The sequence below is a fragment of the Dromiciops gliroides genome, chromosome 2, assembly GCF_019393635.1.
Source record: "Dromiciops gliroides isolate mDroGli1 chromosome 2, mDroGli1.pri, whole genome shotgun sequence".
NCBI lineage: Eukaryota > Metazoa > Chordata > Mammalia > Microbiotheria > Microbiotheriidae > Dromiciops > Dromiciops gliroides.
This window is the reverse complement of record NC_057862.1, coordinates 102,441,264-102,460,072: the sequence shown is the minus strand read 5'-3', so window position 1 is coordinate 102,460,072 and position 18,809 is coordinate 102,441,264. Positions and strand designations below refer to the sequence as shown.

At 36.9% G+C, this 18,809-nt stretch overlaps 1 protein-coding gene across 2 annotated transcripts in view; it reads left to right on the top strand.

The window, feature by feature from the left end:
• The first annotated feature begins 1,359 nt into the window (after positions 1-1,359).
• PDCD4 (programmed cell death 4) overlaps positions 1,360-18,809 on the top strand; it is a 31,178-nt gene continuing 13,728 nt past the window's right edge. The window contains exons 1-5 of one of the 2 annotated variants that reach the window (XM_043985367.1): positions 1,360-1,516; positions 5,828-6,005; positions 6,983-7,083; positions 13,403-13,705; positions 15,899-15,993. In XM_043985367.1, the coding sequence (XP_043841302.1) occupies positions 7,041-7,083; positions 13,403-13,705; positions 15,899-15,993 (441 nt within the window). In that variant the 5' untranslated portion in view covers positions 1,360-1,516; positions 5,828-6,005; positions 6,983-7,040. The remainder of the gene's footprint in view (positions 1,517-5,827; positions 6,006-6,982; positions 7,084-13,402; positions 13,706-15,898; positions 15,994-18,809) is intronic. The other variant, XM_043985366.1, reaches the window with a different exon arrangement.

Genomic DNA, 18,809 nt, shown 5'->3' with positions numbered 1-18,809 from the left:
TTGTTGCCCAGTCTTTTCATTTCTACCTTCACATCATTTGTTGTATCAGCCTGCTCTCCACTTATGCAGCTACAACCCCGAGCACCTCTTGCCTGGACGCTTTTAGTACCTCTCTAACTGGTTTCCCTTCCTCAAAACTCTCCCCATTTCAATCCATCAGAATTTCACTCAGCTGCCAAAATGATTTTTCTAAAGTGCAGGTCTCATTATGTCACTTCCCTACTCAGTGAACTCCAGTAATTTCCTATTACCTCTAGAGTAAAATATAAAGTTCTCTTCTTGGCTTTTAAAGCTCTTCCTAATCCTGTCCCTTCCTACCTTTCCAATCTGTTCCCTCTCCTTTATGCACCCTACGATCTAGCTGCACTAGCCTAGTTGCAAACGAACATGACGCCATGTCCAATTCCAAGACTGTTCTAGACATGACCAAAAGTGAAGCATCCCGGTATGATGGGAATAGAACTTGGCCTGGAAACCAAGAGACCCCCGTCCTATTTCCTGCTCTGCTAATAACCTGCTATGTGATCCTGAGCCAATCAATTCTTTTTTGGTACTTGGTTTTTAGATACTTTTATTAAATGAAGGAGTAAAGCATAGACGATTTTTAAGATTCTTCCTATCTAGAAAAACAAAACAAAACAAAACTATGACTTTATGTATCTATCCTTATGTAATTATGAATTCAAAGGATTGCTCTCAAGTTTCCTTCCAGGGCTAAGATTCTGTGATTCCCCATGAAAGGAGAAAAGGAAGTGTGGTGTTTTCTTTGTCTGCGGTTGCTAAAGGAATCATCAAATCATAGGTTTAGGGATCTTATTCGTTTTCTAGTTCAGCCCCCTCATTTATCATTGCAGAAACTGAGGCCCGGAGAGCTGCAAAGGAGGGTTAGAGGTAGTCAGAGGATACTTTTCTGTGTAGAAAAGAGAAGACAAGAGGCTGCCGGTTATTTGGGGCTATATTGAGAACAGGATGAGAAGGAAAGGGGAGGACGCTGGAGATACAGCAAAAAATAGCAAGTCGTGGGGAACTTTTAAATGAAAAGGGCAAGGAAATTTATTCAGAGGTCAATTTGTTGGTCCATTGTACGTCCGTCGCCTGCACCTCTTCCTCCTCCACCCCGTAGTTCCTCCAGGAGCTAGTTTTCATTCCCTGCCCCCGCCCTTTTTCCTCCCTTTCCCTCTCCTTTTCCTTTCCTCCCTTCCAGAGAAGCGAGACACGCATGCGCCTACGGAACCTTCTCTCGCGACCAGTTCTCTTCTTTCCCTCCCCTCTTCTCCTTCGCTCCTCGCTCTGCCGCTCTTTCATTGGACAACCTGCTCCCGCGCTCCGGCCAATCAGCGCGGCCCTCTCGCCCCCGTGTTACTGGGTAGAACAAAACAAAAACAAACAGAGCGAGAGAGGCCAGAGAGGCGCTGAGGAGGCAGCAGCGGTAGCAGCAGCCTCGGCGGCGGCGGCGCAGCGGCAGCAGAGCGAGGCGCGGGAGCGGTGCGAACGGCCGGCTGTGGCCCGAGGAGGGGTTAGTATCGGTTGGGCAGTCGGCAGGCTTCTTTTCCCCTTGGCTGAGGCGGCCACACGTTAAGGACGGGGAGGCCCGCGCTGCGGACCTCCTGAGCCCTACCACTCCCCCCTACCCCCCCCCTCCGCTTCCCCCGAGACCCCTCGGAAGGCCCCTCGGCCCCCTTCGACTGCGACTGCGCCGGCGACTGCGGGGAGGTTGGTTTCCCCGCCTCCCTCCCCCCTCCTTACCCCCTCCCTCCCCCGTGCCACGAAGCGCTCTGGGGAGAGGGCCCCGCCCCCCGGAGAGAGCCCCCCCCCCCTGTTTCTTCCCTCCTACCCATGTTAATAGAGAGATCCCTTTCTCTCCTCTAGCTCCCGATAGAGGAGAGACCCCTTATCTTCTCCGGTCCCCGTTAGTGGGGAGATTTCTCCCCCTTCTCCCAACCCTCGTCAGAGGGGGTGCCTCCATCCTCCCAGCCCCCATTAGAGGGGAGACCCCTTTCTCTCCTCCAGCCTCCGTTAGAGACCCTCCCTTCTCTCAGCCTCCATTAGAGGGGAGACCATTCCCTTCTCCCTTCTACCACCCGTTAGAGAGGAGACCTCTCATCCCTCCGTTCCCCCACCCCCCTCCCTTATAGCCTACGTTAGAGGGCAGACCCCTTTCTCCCCTCCAGCCCGCGTTACGGGCGAGACCCTCCCTTCTCTCAGCCTTCGTCAGAGGGACGACCTTCTCCCTTCTCTTCAACCCCCATGGGGGGGGAGACCCCCTTTCTTTCCAATTCCTGTGTGAAGGGGGAAACCTCCCTTTTCTCCTAGACCCTGTTAAAAGGGGAGGCCTTTTCTATTCTTCCAGCTCCCATTAGGAAGGAAAGCCCCCTTTCCTTTCAGGCATCACCCTTAAGGGGGGGGGTCCCCTTCCTCCCCCGCAGACCCCGTTAGAAAGGAGATCCCTCCCTTTCTCTTGTTCCCGTTGGAGAAAAGACTCCTCCGTTCTAGCCCCCGTTAGAAAGGAAACTTCTCTCTTCCAGACGCTATTAAAGGGAAGACAACCCCCCGCCCCGTCGTCTTTAGGGTGAAGGCCACCCCCCCCCTTTCGCTTCGGGCCCTTACTGAAGGGAGATCATCTCTTTTTTTTCTCTAGCTCCTAAGTCGGGGGGGGGGGCTCCACTCTCGCTTTCCTAGCTTCTGTTAGAGGGAAGCATTCCTCGCTTTCAGCACCCCGTCAGAGGGGAGACTTTTTTTCTATTAGAAAGGAAAACTGTCTCTCAGCTTTCTTTAGAGGGGAGAGCACCCCCCTTTCTCATTTCCTACCTTTCTTACAGGGGAGAGCCTTCCTCCTCTCTTGGCTTCCTTCCAGGCCCTGTTACAGGAGAGACTCCTTCCCCTCCCCCCGCTCCCCCCCCCCATTAGAGGGAATGAATTTCTTTTCCCCAGCCCCTCTTCCCTTACAGAGAGGTGGCCCAAAATGATTAGCCCTCCTTGCTGAAGAGCTAGTCTACTTCTCCCCTCCCCCCTCCCCATTTACAAATATATCAGATTTTAGGGAGAGTATGTTCTAAGATTGCAACTCTTAGTCGAAGACCCTGTCTCCCTCCTCCCCCTTTTGCTTCTTGGAACCTTAAAAGAAGATTGTAAAGGACTTTGTATCTGTAGAGGCCCTTGTATTTGTAGACTCTCATATCCTACCTACAGCTAGAGTAGAAAGAGGCACACTCTCCAGACACTAGCATCCAGGAAAAAGAGACACATACATATTCACTTACTGAAACCCTCTGGGCTTTTCCTCTTTGGAGGGCTAGCATGCTTCTGGGTCCTATGGGTTTCTCACAAATTAGGAACTGATTTGTGGGGAAGAGGAGTGGATTAGGGGAGATTTCACTTTATTCTTCATAAAGGTGTGCCTGATATCCATTGAGCAGTATGTAGGAAGTAGGCCTTGGTTTTGCTGGGGAAAGATTTATCTGAGATAAGGGCCAGGAACGGGAGAGGGTCAAAGCAACATCACATCTAAGTAGGTAAATGCTTGGGCTCTCCTTCCTAAAGTTTTTGATGTTTTTTTTTTTTAAAGCAAAATGAAATGAATCTCATCTATCAGTGCAAGTAAAGGCAATTGGGAACCATCTCTATCACAATAAATATTTCAGTGAAATACCAGTTGTTAGTAAATTTAAAACTCAAAGTAATCTGCAAATATAATTTCATTAATCCTTAGTGTCTGTATGGGAGCCTGGTAGATAACACCAGTAAGCTCTGGAACAGATGTTTAAAAATGGAGCTAACTTTTAAAATGGTTACCTATTTTGGAGTAAATTGTTTTTTGTTTCTCAAAGTTTCAGCAAAAATTTTTTTTTGGGGGGGGATTGAAAATGACTTACTTAAATGATTTTTAAATTTTACCTTAGAAATCTGAGTATTGCAGCTATGGAATCATGGATTATTTGCATGTGTACCCTTAATCCTGTGCTAGTATGGATTCATTCAATGTCCAAATAAAACTCTACAAGGATCTTTTGAATGATTTTGGTCATTTTTTTTCAAATACTCATAATCAAAGAGGTAAACATTAATATTAAAAAATACCATCTGGTATTTCCCACAAAGACTGTTTCTGCATCACTAAGATGCTTGTTTTAACTAAGCAAATAAAGTTGGACTTTTTTTGGGGGGAAGGGAATAAGAATCTGGTAAAAGTTTTGAAAACAATTAGAGAATATTAACAATTTTTGAATTCATATATGTCCTAAATACTGATATTTTTATGTTATTTGGGAAAAGGTAAGAATAGTGTATTGTTTTTGTTTTATCTGGAAATATCTTGGCAGTAGAAGAACTGTATATTTCTGTGTAGAACATTGTAGGAAAGAAAACTATCATATAAACAGTAGGGTAGTTTTTATGTAACTTGTAAGCATACTTTTAAAAAGAAAAACCTCAGTTTTGTGGTTTGGTATTGAGGATGTGGGGTTTAGCTTCTTAGTTCAAATTATTTTAAGTTTTTAGAAACAGAAACTACTTATCTTTTAAATATATATTTAAAAAATTTTAAACACATACATAACACTGATTGGAGAGATTAAACATAAAAACCCTAGACTACTTTTTCTTTATGCTTCTATCAAAGAGTGTCAAATGTTGTTCTTAATCGTGATTTAATTTTTATGTGTAATTATTGCTCAAGAAGGTAGGAATTCTTCCTATGCTAATGAAACTGAACGTGACCAGTTATTATGGAGAAAAATGCTAGTTAATGTTCATAGTGACTACCAATTTAATTAATTCCTTCTCTATAATATTTTGGTACTTTAAAATAGTGAATGTGCTATTTTTAGTGACCATAATACATTATGCTTTTCAAAATTAATTTCATATATTTTGAAGAATCTAATAAGGTTTATGTATATATTAATCATTTTATCAGTTAACCCCAAAGGCAGATGTTTATTTGGGAAATAAAATTTGGAGTTGGAGATATGCATACATTTGTTTCATTTTATAGTAGTCATAGTCCGATATTGGTAGTATTTATAATGGGATTTTGCACATTGTCTTATTGAACCTTTTTCAGTAGTGCAAAGTATCCTGAACTTTTTAAAGATAAGGAAACTGAGACTACAAGAAAAGAGATGACTTACTCAGCTACTAAGTAGGGAAGCTGATGATCTCATGGTCTCTGACACTTGAGTGTAGGCTCTTTGTGTGTGTGTGTGTGTACCTGGAGCAAGAATCTGCAGACAAGATTCAGATGAATTATTATACACAAAACCAAAGGGTTTCGAAATATATGTATAGCTTATTTGACACGGGCACATGATGTGATTGTCATTTTCATGAGACAACAAAATGTCATTTGTTGAATTGTATATCTTTTATATTTTTTGCAGGATATTTACTTATGTAAAATACTTTTGTAAAATTACATTTTCTTTTTTTTTAAATGTCGTGTTGGTGGCAATTATGTTGTTAAAAAGTGACCATATATGACAGAATCCTTTAATCTTTATGAAATTAAAAAGTAACACATCCAATTTTTTCATCTTTTGAAGCCATACAACTGCCCCTACATTAATTGACAATTATAGCATGTTTATAGAGGAAGCCAATTTATTTAGGCTAGTTAATATTTTCTTTATGTGAAAGGGACACGTATCTACTATTTTGAAATTAAAACATACTCAGTAATTTTAAGGCAAATTTGGTCTCTGATTCCTAAGAAATGATAACATTCTTTATTCTAAGGTAACAGTAGGTTATATTGTAACCAATATAAGTATTTGTCCATAACTTATATACTAAGAAGCTTCATTAATGTGTGCATTTTGTTTTTTAAAAGGAGAGCACACTGCTAGTGGAATGATTGTAATGGAACATTCTACCAGGAACAAAGAAAGTAACCTCACAAACTAAACAGCCAATCTGGATTCCCCACCATTGTGAGAACTGCATAGCGAACACTCTTAATAAAATACTAGTGCTTCAGAACACTGGGGAATTCTGAATGATTGGATGAGGTAACTATTTGAATGGTATTAGAAGGAAGATAATATTTAGTGGAGATATTTTTTATTTTTATGCAAAACTGATATTAAAGATATGCTTAAGTAATTAAAGCATATTATAAGTAAAGCCATAGGGATAGAGTAATCTAGATCTTAGTCATTATGAGGAATTGAAATTCATTTGTAAAAATCTCTAGAGGAGGAGATTCTGTAACCCTACTTGGTTATACACTCTGGTTATTATATCTTGATTATTTTGGTGAAAATGATCTTGGGGTGTTCTGTTATTTTTCTCCCCGTATAGTATAAGGTTAGTTGATATAATTGATGAAAAAAATGGTAATTGGTTTAAATGAAACTTCCAAGCATTGAGAATTTTAAAACTCTTTAGATACTTGTCTGAAACCCTTTGAAAAGTTGATACAAGTATCATCAGGCTTTTACATAGCCTTGCTAAAATGTATAAAATAAAATAAACCTGATTTTCAGCTTTAGTGGTAGTGTTAGTGGATTAGAAGAGTTATGGAGAGATAAGAAAAATTAGATTCAGTGTAACTTTCATTGATGATATCAAAGTAATATACTAAAATTATGATATTTTATGCTGGAATGTTATTTGTATTTTGGAGTATTTCCCATAATCTACTGCTGGGAAGAACTTAGAACATCCAACTTTTTCTATGAATGTGAAATTTTGAGATTTGGTGGTGTGGGAGAAAAATAATTGTGGATGCAATTACTGTCATTTTATTCCAAATTAAAGGGATTGTTCAACCCATGCTGAAATCTGGACACTTAGTTAACTGGAATTGCTAGGTTGATAGCAATCCTAACAAGTATTTGATTTCAGTCTCTGAAGGCAAAGTCAACTCTTAAAAGGGTTTAATTAAGTATTTTGATTCCTTTTTCAGATGTTTAGCAAACTAAACTGATTTCAACTATTACTAGTAGGTTACGTGAAAACTTATTTTTTGTTCTCTTTTTAATAGATTCTAAAAAAGTACTACCATCAATTTGTCTAATCAGTGCAAGTGTAATTAAGCAACGATGGAAGTAGAAAATGAGCAAGTACTAAATGTTCATCCTACAGGTAAGTAATAACATTTGTTTTTTCATCTGTATCTTAGGAGAGTATATTGAGTCAAAATGTACTTTGTCAAAGAATGATAATAAAATGATCTGGATTTGAAAAAAAAAACCTGAGTATACCACATAAAAACAGGATATATGCTTGCTTCTTATTTATTTGGGTGATCAGTTCTCTAACTAAAGAAAAGCCCTTTCTATTCCCCCCTTGCTCTTTTTTTTTTTCTGGACTGAGGTATTTAAAAATTAATCTTTTTGTGAATTTCTTTTTTTTTTAAATTAGGAACTTCATAGTAAGAAAAAAAAATATGGTTCTCTCTCCTTGCTTCTATTCTTTATCAACCTCATATACTCTTATTCTTTAATGATAAACTCTTCATGTATTGAAGAATACCTAAAGGAGGGCAGGATTTAAAAAAAAATCAAGTCCTATCATAGGTTCTGGCAAATATATAAAAATCTCATAAATTTCCATAAGGTTTTTTTTTAATTTTTAAGGTTTTTTTGCTGTATGTTTTTGTTTGTTTTGTTTTTGTTTTTGCAGGGCAATGAGGGTTAAGTGACTTGCCCAGGGTCACACAGCTAGTAAGTATCAAGTGTCTGAAGTCACATTTGAACTCAGGTCCTCCTGAATCCAGGACCAGTGCTTTATCCACTGCACCACCTAGCTGCCCCTATAAATTATTTAAAAAAAAAATCTCAAAGCTGTTTGTGATGGTATACTAGCTTTCAAAAATACCTTCATTATGAGCATTGACATTTGTTTACATATCAACTAACTTATAAGTGAGAAAATTATACTTCAATTTGAACTCAGAGTTCATCAGTTTTCTCTCTGGAGGTGGATAGCATTTTTTCATCCAGAGTCTTTTGGAGTTGTCTTGATCATAGTAGTTGATGCATTGTTTTTTTTTTTTTTTGGTTTTTTGGTTTTTTGTTTTTGCGGGGCAATGGGGGTTAAGTGACTTGCCCAGGGTCACACAGCTAGTAAGTGTCAAGTGTCTGAGGCAGTATTTGAACTCAGGTACTCCTGAATCCAGGGCCAGTGCTCTAGCCACTGTTCCACCTAGCCGCCCCCAAGTTGATGCATTGTTACAACATTGCTATTACTTGACATAATCTCTCTGTTCTTCTCATTTTTATTTTGCATCAGTTCATTTAAGTCTTGCCATTTTATAAGTAATTTCAGTGAAAGTGAACTAGAGAAATATTTTAGTTGGAAAAATGCTATAATAATTAACTGTCAGAGAAATTCTACTTTTAACTATTATTTATATTTTAATATATTGAGCAGATAAAATGGAAAAAATGTCCACTTGGAAGAAAATGTCAGATTTTAAGGATTTATGTTATATGTAAATTTGTGCTTCTACTCTGTGATACACACACACACACACAAGTTGATTATGGAGGAGTTTAGTTTTCACATAGTTTGTAGCTTTTGTTATGCCCCCCACCTTATAATGAGGCCTTTAATTTAGCAACTAAATCACCATATACAGAATCCATTTAAGAACCTTAAGCTAAATTGTGACCTATCTAACTAGTCCTATAGCAAAATTCTATCATAACAATATTCATATTGGCTAGTATTTATAAATATGATTAACTAAGACTTTTGGTCTGATATAGTGTTGATATGGCACCAGTTTTGTCTGCTTCATTTAGGTACTTGAGAATATCAGTTTGAATGTTGAAGAAAACTATTTTGAAGTCCCATCATTCTTTTTTTTTATATTAACTTCTTTTTTTTTGTTGGGGCAATGAGGGTTAAGTGACTTGCCCAAGATCACACAGCTAATAAATGTCAACTGTCTGAGGCTGGATTTGAACTCAGGTCCTCCTGAATCCAAGGCCAGTGCTTTATCTACTTTGCCACCTAGCTGCCCCCCCCCCCAATTCTTTAATGAAGTTGTTTCTGGCTTAACTTTTGGTTTTCTTGAGACCAAATCAAAGATAATTATTGTATTCATACAATTGTAGTGTATGCAAGTGAAGCTAAACCTTAAAAAAACAATATGCAGAGTTGACATTAAAAATATATGTATGGAGGGGTAACTAGGTGGCACAGTGGATAAAGCGCTGGCCCTGGATTCAGGAGGACCTGAGTTCAAATCCAGCCTCAGACACTTGCTAGCTTTGTGACCCTGGGCAAGTCACTTAACCCTTATTGTGCCCCCCCCAGATATCTATCTATCTATATATAATATTATATATGTATGTATGGAAGCAGTGTGATATAGACATATAAATGGAGAGACAAAAAGTTGAAGGACAAGAATATTTAAATGGAAAAATAGATACAGTGTATGAAAATTGACATTTTTCTTGTAACCCTGAGAATAGTTCAAACATCATCCTCAGGATTAATTTTGAGTAGTTTAGCTTAAGTGAAGAATAAACACAATGTGTTCTATGTGTATTATTCAATCTATCTGGAACCACCTACTCCTAGAATTCTTTCTTCTCTTCACTTCCATGAAACTGTATTTTCTTGGTTTTCTTCCAAACCTTTGGATATTCTTGCGTCTCCTTTTCTTTCTAGTGTTTTGTAACTGTGGTAATCTACAATTTTGTCTCCCGACTGACTTCCTTTTTCTTTTTTTATTCCTTCAAACTTTCATCTTTATGTAGATGATTTCCAAGTTTGCATCTCCATCTCTGATCTGTCATCTATCTGCACTATAGCCTTCTATTTTTCAATTGCCTACCTTCTTTTTCCTTTTGTAACCCCAAACTCAACATGTTCAGAACTAAATTTATCTCTGTCCCTTTAATTGATTTCTTTTCCTAGTTATCTTATTTTTGTCATTAGTGGCACAATTTTTCTCTCATGAAATCTCTCCAGCTTCTTTGTATATGCTGATCTCTTCTGTCTCTGAAGTCTTATTGCTTTTATAGTTTGTACCATATAATTTAGTACTTGTCCTCTGATTTATGTATACTAGTATAATGAAAAGTCCTACAGAATCATATCTTAGATAACTCTTTTGTGTCTCTTATATCATCTCATAAAAGTGATGAACACACAGTAGGTAGTACTTGATTCATCAATTTGACACATATAGAGATTAGGGTGAATGTACATTCATGTAAAGATAGGCTAGAAAGTTCCAGATGTTTGGTTTACTTGTTAGTATGTACCTAATTTAACTCATATCAACCCAGCATTATAATTCTGCTCTTTTGAACCTTCCCTTTTTTTTGGTTACACATTATAAAAGTGTAGCAGTCCTAGATGGTGTGTCTTTTTAAAATACGTATTTCGCAGTGGATAGAGCACCGGCCCTGGGTTTAGGAGGATCTGAGTTCAAATGTGACCCCAGGCACTTAACACTTACTAGCTGTGTGACCCTGGGCAAGTCACTTAACCCCAATTGCCTCCCCCCCAAAAAAAAAACAAACCCGACAACAACAACAACAACCATATTTCATTATCCAAATAAATAATAACTCCTGTACAGAAACCTTCCCATAAATGGTCCAACCCGATTGGACTTTGGGGAAATTAATATATAGCTATTTAGCCCTATTTTAAAATACCAAAGACATGAGTTAGGATTTGAGCTAACTACCACAGTCAGCTAGTATAGCTCATGAAGGCTACATACCTCAAAGCTTAACTTTGTACTGATGAGTGATCTTTGCCCAGTTAGTGGATTAATTGAGAGAATACTAGATTGGAAATCAGAAGACTTGGGTACAAGACATAGTTTTATAGAGTTTGCCTCTGAACCAGATTAAAATGTAATAGGGAAATGTTTAACAGAATTAATAAAAATGCAAAACAACATAATGTTAATTTGTGGTTTTCTAAGTTAGTATGCAACTGGAAGAAGTCTCATTCTGTTTGAGTTTGACACCACTGCTCTAATACTTAGTAGCTCTGTGACTATGAACAAGCCACCCTCCCTGAACCTCAATTTTTAATCTGCAAAGTAGGGATAATTAGCTACTTGCCTTTGGGGATTATTGTGAAGAAAGTAAACTTGATAATGCTATATAAATGTGAGCTATTATTTTTTTTAGGTAGTAAGCATTTATTATTAAAGTATATTAAATATTAGTAAACAATTGACCACATAGCATTTTCCTAACTTCTTCATGAGTCAGAGGCTTACAGGCCTAAACAATTACATACCCAGTGTATTTGGTCAAGAGAGAGAGAGGATAGGGCATGTGGTGACTTTAAGAGAGTCCCAGGTAGGGGCAGCTAGGTGGAGCAGTGGATAGAGCTCTGGCCCTGGATTCAGGAGGACCTGAGTTCAAATCCGACCTCAGACACTTGACACTTACTAGCTGTGTGACCCTGGGCAAGTCACTTAATCCTCATTGCCCTGCAGAAAAAAAGAGAGTCCCAGGAAGAAAAGAAATAAAAGCTATTATTTTTTATAAGGCTTTTGGTGTTACTGTGATTCAGAAAAGGAAATTATGTAACAGAATGGTCAAGAAAAACTTCATGAAGGATTTGAGACTTGAACTGGAACTTGATTAGGGATGGGTAAGACTTGGATAAAGTAGAATGTAGTGAATCAGATACTCTAGCAAAGGGCTGCTGAGTGGGATTGAGATGGGAGTGCATAGGTATATTTAAGGAGTAATGAGTAATCATTTTGATTGGAGTGGAATTTTTACATATAGTGATGAAGATGAAATTAGCTAGGTAGATTGTGACTACATTCTAGAGGATCTTTAAAAAAATGTAGACTACCGGGGAAGCTAGGTGGTGCAGTGGGTAGAGCACTGACCCTGGGGTCAGGAGGACCTGAGTTCAAATCCAGCCTCAGACACTTGACACTTCCTAGCTGTGTGACCCTGGGCAAGTCACTTAACCCCAATTGCCTCACCCCCCCCCCAAATACTTGTAGACAACCAAGCTAAGTTCGTTAGACTTTAGTCAGTTTTCACTAGAAGGACTTCTTCCTCTTCTTGGCCTAGTGGATGGAGCTCTGGCCCTGAAATTGGGAGGACCTAAGTTCAAATATGACCTCAGATACTTATTAGCTGTGGTGACCTTGGGCATGTCACTTAACCCCAATTGTCTTAAACATCTGGGGCCATCTCTAGTCATTCTGATAATATGTCTTGCCACTGGACCAAGATAACTCTGGAGGACAAAGTAAGGCTGGTGACTGTGCAGCCCTTCCTCACTTAAATTCAGTTCATTGTAAGTCATGACATCTGTCATACGGACTAGGAGCATCAATTGATTTTAAAATATACATGTATAATTTTGTGTAATAATAATATAATTTTATGTAACAATATTATAAAATTTGAAATAAAAATGTTCATCCTGCTATCTCTATTTGCTTTGCCTTATGGATTAAAAAAATGCACTGTCTAATGACTTGGTCTTTTGAGGTGCTCCTAAATTTTGGTCTTTCTAGTGTTAAAGGGACATTGAAATTTCATCTAGTACCTTTTCATGGGTTGGTTAGATTATTTTGTTTAGCTCTAATCATAATACCTGGCATATTTCTGTAAGTCATCTTTCATTGACATTTCATTGAATTTTTATTGACGCTGAATGATCTACTAAATTTGTCCAGGGGTCAGTAGTATCTGTATCCACTGAGGCCTCATTTACAGTAGGTGTTCAGAATTTGCTTTTAATTTCAGGCATTCAAATGTGTGAATATTTTCATTGGTCATTTTTCTGTAGTCCTGGATGTATGCATATGGTTTATATTCCTCACTTATTTTTTTCACAGGATCCCCACCTCAATCTCCCAAATTTCAGTGATTTTTATATTAATTGGTTTTAGTTTGTAGCCATTTCTTTAAGAAACTGTGCTTAAAATCAACATGAATAAAACAGAGCAATAGGGTTTTTTTTTTTTTTTTTTTCCGGGGCAATGGGGGTTAAGTGACTTGCCCAGGGTCACACAGTTAGTAAGTGTCAAGTGTCTGAGGCTGGATCTGAACTCAGGTACTCCTAAATCCAGGGCCGGTGCTCTATCCACTGTGCCACCTAGCTGCCCCGAACAAATTTTACTAAAAGAAACCTGGGGGCAGCTAGGTGGCGCAGTGGATAGAGCACCGGCTGTGGATTCAGGAGGACCTGAGTTCAAATCCAGCCTCAGACACTTTACACACTTACTAGCTGTGTGACCCTGGGCAAGTCACTTAACCCCAATTGCCTTACCAAAAAAAAAAAAAATTTGTTTGGAGGAGTTAAGTGATTTAATTTATATTGCATGCTAATATGGAAAAAACCCCATTTTTATCAGTTATATATAGTCTTAAAATATCACTATTTTAGTAATGGATGTTTAAAGTATATACTAAGAATTTTTCTTTTTCTTATCTTTCTTTTTGAGAATCTGATAATTTAAGTGACTCTCTGTTTTCTGGTGATGAAGAAAATGCTGGGACTGAAGAAATAAAAAATGAAATAAATGGAAATTGGATTCCTGCATCCTCCATTAATGAAGCTAGAATTAATGCAAAAGCAAAGAGGCGGTTGAGAAAGAATTCTTCCCGTGATTCGGGGAGAGGAGATTCTGTTAGTGATAATGGAGGCGAGACCCTAAGAAGTGGAGTTACTGTACCAACCAGTCCAAAGGGGAAGTTGCTGGACAGGCGGTCCCGGTCTGGGAAGGGAAGGGGACTACCAAAGAAAGGTTGGTATGATGGATTAAGTTCAAAGGAGAATGAGAGAAAAACATTGTTTTTCCTAGTATTTCTGAGTTTTACTCTTGGGAATAGAAGAGATGCAAGAAATGGAAAAGAGGAAGTGTTTTTTTGTTTTTATTATATAAACATACAATAAACAGAATGTTGCCTGCTGTTTTTACTTGTTTTAAGTTTACTTGGTCATTTTGGGCATTTATAATATGTGAAATGTGCAAAGTTAAAAAGTGGAATTTATATTCAGCTTTATACTAGATACTATAGAATTAGAGATATTAGATACAATAGATAATAGAGACCGTTCTAGGATTTATACTACTGGTGTGCATGATTCTTAGTTGTGGACATCTCAGGCATTATGTGTGAAAAGGAACAGGCTCTTTATGCAATATCACTACTGTTTGCCCATCATGATTTAGCAAGATGAATCTCTTCTCAAAAACATTGATTAGAAACTGGATTGGTATTATTTCTATTTTCACTGACCAGATTATTAATGGCCATGTTCACATGAGTCTATAATGTATCAAAGTAATTGTTATTCATCACAAGTAATTTGATTCATATATTCAAATAATTTCAATGCAAATTGAGTTTTTACTAGTTTATGAATGGTGTGAACTGCAACTTTCATCTTTTTCTTCAAGTTTTTTTTTTTAATGACCTGATGAATTACACTTCTTGTTGGAATGATTGAGTCACATTAGAACTTAATTATCTAGTACCAATTTGATCTAAGTGCAGGGACTTTTCTTGGTATAAACCATTTACCAGATTGAAAGTAGACATTTCACAAATATTAAGTATCAGTAACATCATATTCTACTTTTTTCATCATAATAATATGTAATTACTTTCCAGATTACTTTTAAATAATTACTTTCCAAATTACTTTTTGCATTATAATAGTAAATAATTACGTTTCAGAGGTAATTGAGGACTATTTCTTTATAATTACTACTTTGAGCCTAGAAGAAACAAAGTTCAATAAATTTAAATAGAATAGCAACTTTAAGACTTTATTTAATGAATTTGTGCATAAAAGTAATTGTGACATGGAAACAATTCTGAATATGTCTCATTAACTCAGATAAAAAGGTTTTTTTTTTGGAGTCATTATATTGCTAAAGTGCAAAGTTCGTCCATTTGTCTTTAGAGACCTAAGCTTTATGTGAGGGCCATGTATGATCTGAACTTCATTTCTCCCCTAGTATCATCTTTAATTCTTTGCACAGTATATTGCACACATTAGGTATGTTTGTTGAGTTGAATGAAATTAATAATAGATCATACTACTGTGGAGTATAGATGCTGAATGAACCATACTATTTCTTTTGTTTTTAGTGCTGTTGTTTTTTCTATTTTGAGGTTTTTCATCATTGCTCTGATTCTTCTCTTATAACATGACTAATGCAGAAATAGGATTAATGTTATTATGTGTATATATAACCTATATCAGATTACCTGCTGCCTAGGGGAGAGGGGAGGGAGGGGAGGGAGGGAGAAAAATCTGAAATTGGAAAGCTTGTATAAACAAAAGTTGAGAACCATCTTTACATGTAACGGAAAAATAAATAAATAAATAAAAATAATAATAGATCATACTTTGAACACATTGACCATTGAATTTATTCATATTTAAATGTCATATTCAGTACTTTATCACTTTTAATTTACCATGCCATAACTTAGTGCTGACTCAAAGTAATTTACATAAATAGATAAAGAGTATAAATCTCAGAGCAGTAGAGGGAAAGAGACATTGCACAAAAATGTTAAATAGGAATTTCTGTTTTCACTAATTAACAAATATATGACAATCTTGAATTTTCATTTTACTTTATTTGAAGATGGGATCAGATTTGAATTGGAATCAGATTGAATTAGAAAATTCCATTTCATTTCCTTTCATTGTTGAAGATTGAATCTAACTTAAGCACTGGTTCATGACATGTTTTGCCACAGTTTGGTCTTAATATATATGGGTGTGGGGGGGGGGCGGGAGGGAGAAAGAGAAAGGGGTCTTCCCAAATAAGATGATTTTGCCAAATGTATTTGAACTGATGATGGTTGTGTTTATTCAGTTACAGTATTTGTGAGTAATATTAAGATGGTGTGTGAATTATTCATATGTGATGAGAGATGTATTCTTCTCTTTCTAAACTTTTAACTCATTACATTAGGTGGTGCAGGAGGCAAAGGTGTATGGGGTACACCTGGTCAGGTGTATGATGTGGAAGAAGTAGATGTTAAAGATCCCAACTATGATGATGACCAGGTAATTAATGTTTTTAAAAAGTTTGTAATAAACATTTTTATTTATAGTTTTGGGTTCTAATTTTTATCCCTCTTTCCCTCCTGCCTCCCACCTCCCTGAGGCAGCAAACAGTCAGATATGAGTTATACATGTATGATTATGTAAAACATTACCATATAAAAATTATAATTTTAACACAAAATTTCACATAGAAATTTCAAATATATAGTAACTTTCAAATTTTAGTCATTTGCATGTAATATTTTTTTTCATTTTCTTTCTTTCTTTCTTTTTTTTTTTTTTTGCGGGGCAGTGAGGGTTAAGTGACTTGCCCAGGGTCACACAGCTAGTAAGTGTCAAGTGTCTGAGGCTGGATTTGAACTCAGGTCCTCCTGAATCCAGGGCCGGTGCTCTATCCACTGTGCCACCTAACTGCTCCCATGTAATAATTTTTTAAAATGTTAATTTAATCAAACTAATGTTTATTATAGTTCTGCTTGTTTATATTGTTTTCACTTGATTTAAATGTCTCTTTACATAATTCGATAAACAAATAGGGCTAAAATTTCAGTAGTCATTATATTGAAGATTTTGACTTTTTTCCATCATTCTTTGGTAATTATATTGATACTGAGGAGACTAAATTGATTTTGAAGAGTGTAGTAGGTAGATACTTTCACACTAGAATGTAAGGTCTTTGAGGGCAGGGGCAGTTTCACTTTTATATTTGTATACTGATCACCTGACCTATAATTGATTGTCAGAACTTCGTTTATTTTAATTTTTTTACTTTGCTGGTTGGAGAGGGGGGTGACTACTTTTATGTGGTAATTTTTAGATTTTTGGACTCAGGGACTTTAGTTTCTTTGAAAAAGAATGATCATGCAGATAATGACAACTCTGAACAAGCTGTTACTTTAATTGCAACTTAATTGATTCTCACACGTTTAAGTAGTCAAAGATGGATTAACTAAAGAGAAATACACTTACATTTTCTAATTCCTAACGTTACAGACTTTCATTTTAAGATCCAACATATGCTTACTTTTTTGGATAATTACTAAATTTGAGGTCTTTACTTAAAACATAAAAATATAAAGGCTATTTTGTGCTAATCCACTAAAACTACCTTTAGAGAGTATTTTATATCAAATTCAGAGGATTTATTGTATTGGATTCATTGTGCATATTGTATTATGTATGGGAAAAGTAGTTTCTTAAAGGCATTCTTTTCTCAAGAAAAAGATTAACTTAAAATATATCGTTATCATTTAATTTACATATGATTGTATGCTAACTCTAGTTATCTAAAGGGGGGAATGCTGTTGGTATTCTTAGAGTCAAAGAATATTAAAGTTTGAAAGGACCTTTCTGATGGTTTAATTCAACTTTCTCATTTCCAAATGAGATCCAGAGATGTTGTGATTAATAAAGGTTACATAGTTAACTAGTTGTTCTTTTAAAAATATTTTAATTAGCTTGTATTTAACCATGATTCAGTAGAGAGAAAGCAAGGCAGACCCAGCTACTATTGTCTTAAAGCTTTGTAACGATTGGAATGACACCACCTGCTAGAGACTTACTGTAGGAAAGCTCCACCATGAGAAGGCGCCTGAGGGCAAGACATGTGGCTTTTCTTTGGCATCAGGAAGTGATGTTTGCTTGTGGGAGGAAGAGGGGTCAAGGCTGGTGCTCTTGTTCTCTTTCCTGAGGACTCTGGTGGAAAGCGGAGCTAAAGATGCGCTCTCCCTTTGACAGATAGATGAATCTAGGCCTTTCTCTCTCTTAACCAAATTCTTATTCTCAATAAATGCTTAAAAGTCTAACTCTTGCTAAAGCTTATAATTTATTGGCGACTACTCATTAGATATTTTATACAGATTAGCTAGAATTTTAGCCCCTTATAGCTTATAATTTAATAGATCCCTGAATTCATGGGGTACAGTTTATTTTCAACATGATTCAAATCTACTGCCTTTGTAGCATTCATAGAATTATAGAATTTTATAGTTGGAATGGACCTATGAGATCATTAGTCTAACTTTTTCCAGTTTACTATATACATGAAAAACTGAATCCCAAAAGGGGCTAAAAGATTTGCCTAAAACCACACAGCTTAATCATTCAGTGGTTGGGATGGATGGCTGAGACTAGAATTGGTGCCTGACTCCAGCCTAACAGTCCTCATATTACCCTGGTCTATATGCCATATTCTTGGAAAGCAGTTGATCCTCTTAAATTAAAAAATAATAAAACTTAAAACAAGTAGATGGTATATGCTAGGTAGTTTTTATGATTTAACTCTCTGTACTAAAATTAACCAGGAATGCAAATAATTTTAAGACAGTACAAAAGTACACACTTTAGGGGCAGCTAGATGGCGCAGTGGATAGAGCACTGGCCCTGGAGTCAGGAGTACCTGAGTTCAAATCCGGCCTCAGACACTTAACACTTACTAGCTGTGTGACCCTGGGCAAGTCACTTAACCCCAATTGCCTTACCAAAAAACAAAAACAAAAAACACACTTTAAAGGCTGTGGGAGCAAATTCTTCTGTCTTGTTCCTTAAAAATTTACTACACTCTTCTCAGTAAACACAGGCCCTGAAAAGTTTGTGGTTCAAACTGAAACCAGTCTAAAAAGAGGAAATAAGTATTTTCTTAATCTAAAATTTAACTCAGAAACTATTCTCTTTTTTGGAGTTAGTTTAGTTTCCTTTCTGAATCTTGAATTTGAACCACACCTACTTCAAAGGCCTTATAGTACCATCAGCACAATTGGAGATCTGAAAATGATGCTTCTGGTACAAAGAGTTTTAAGGTCATAACATTTAGTTAT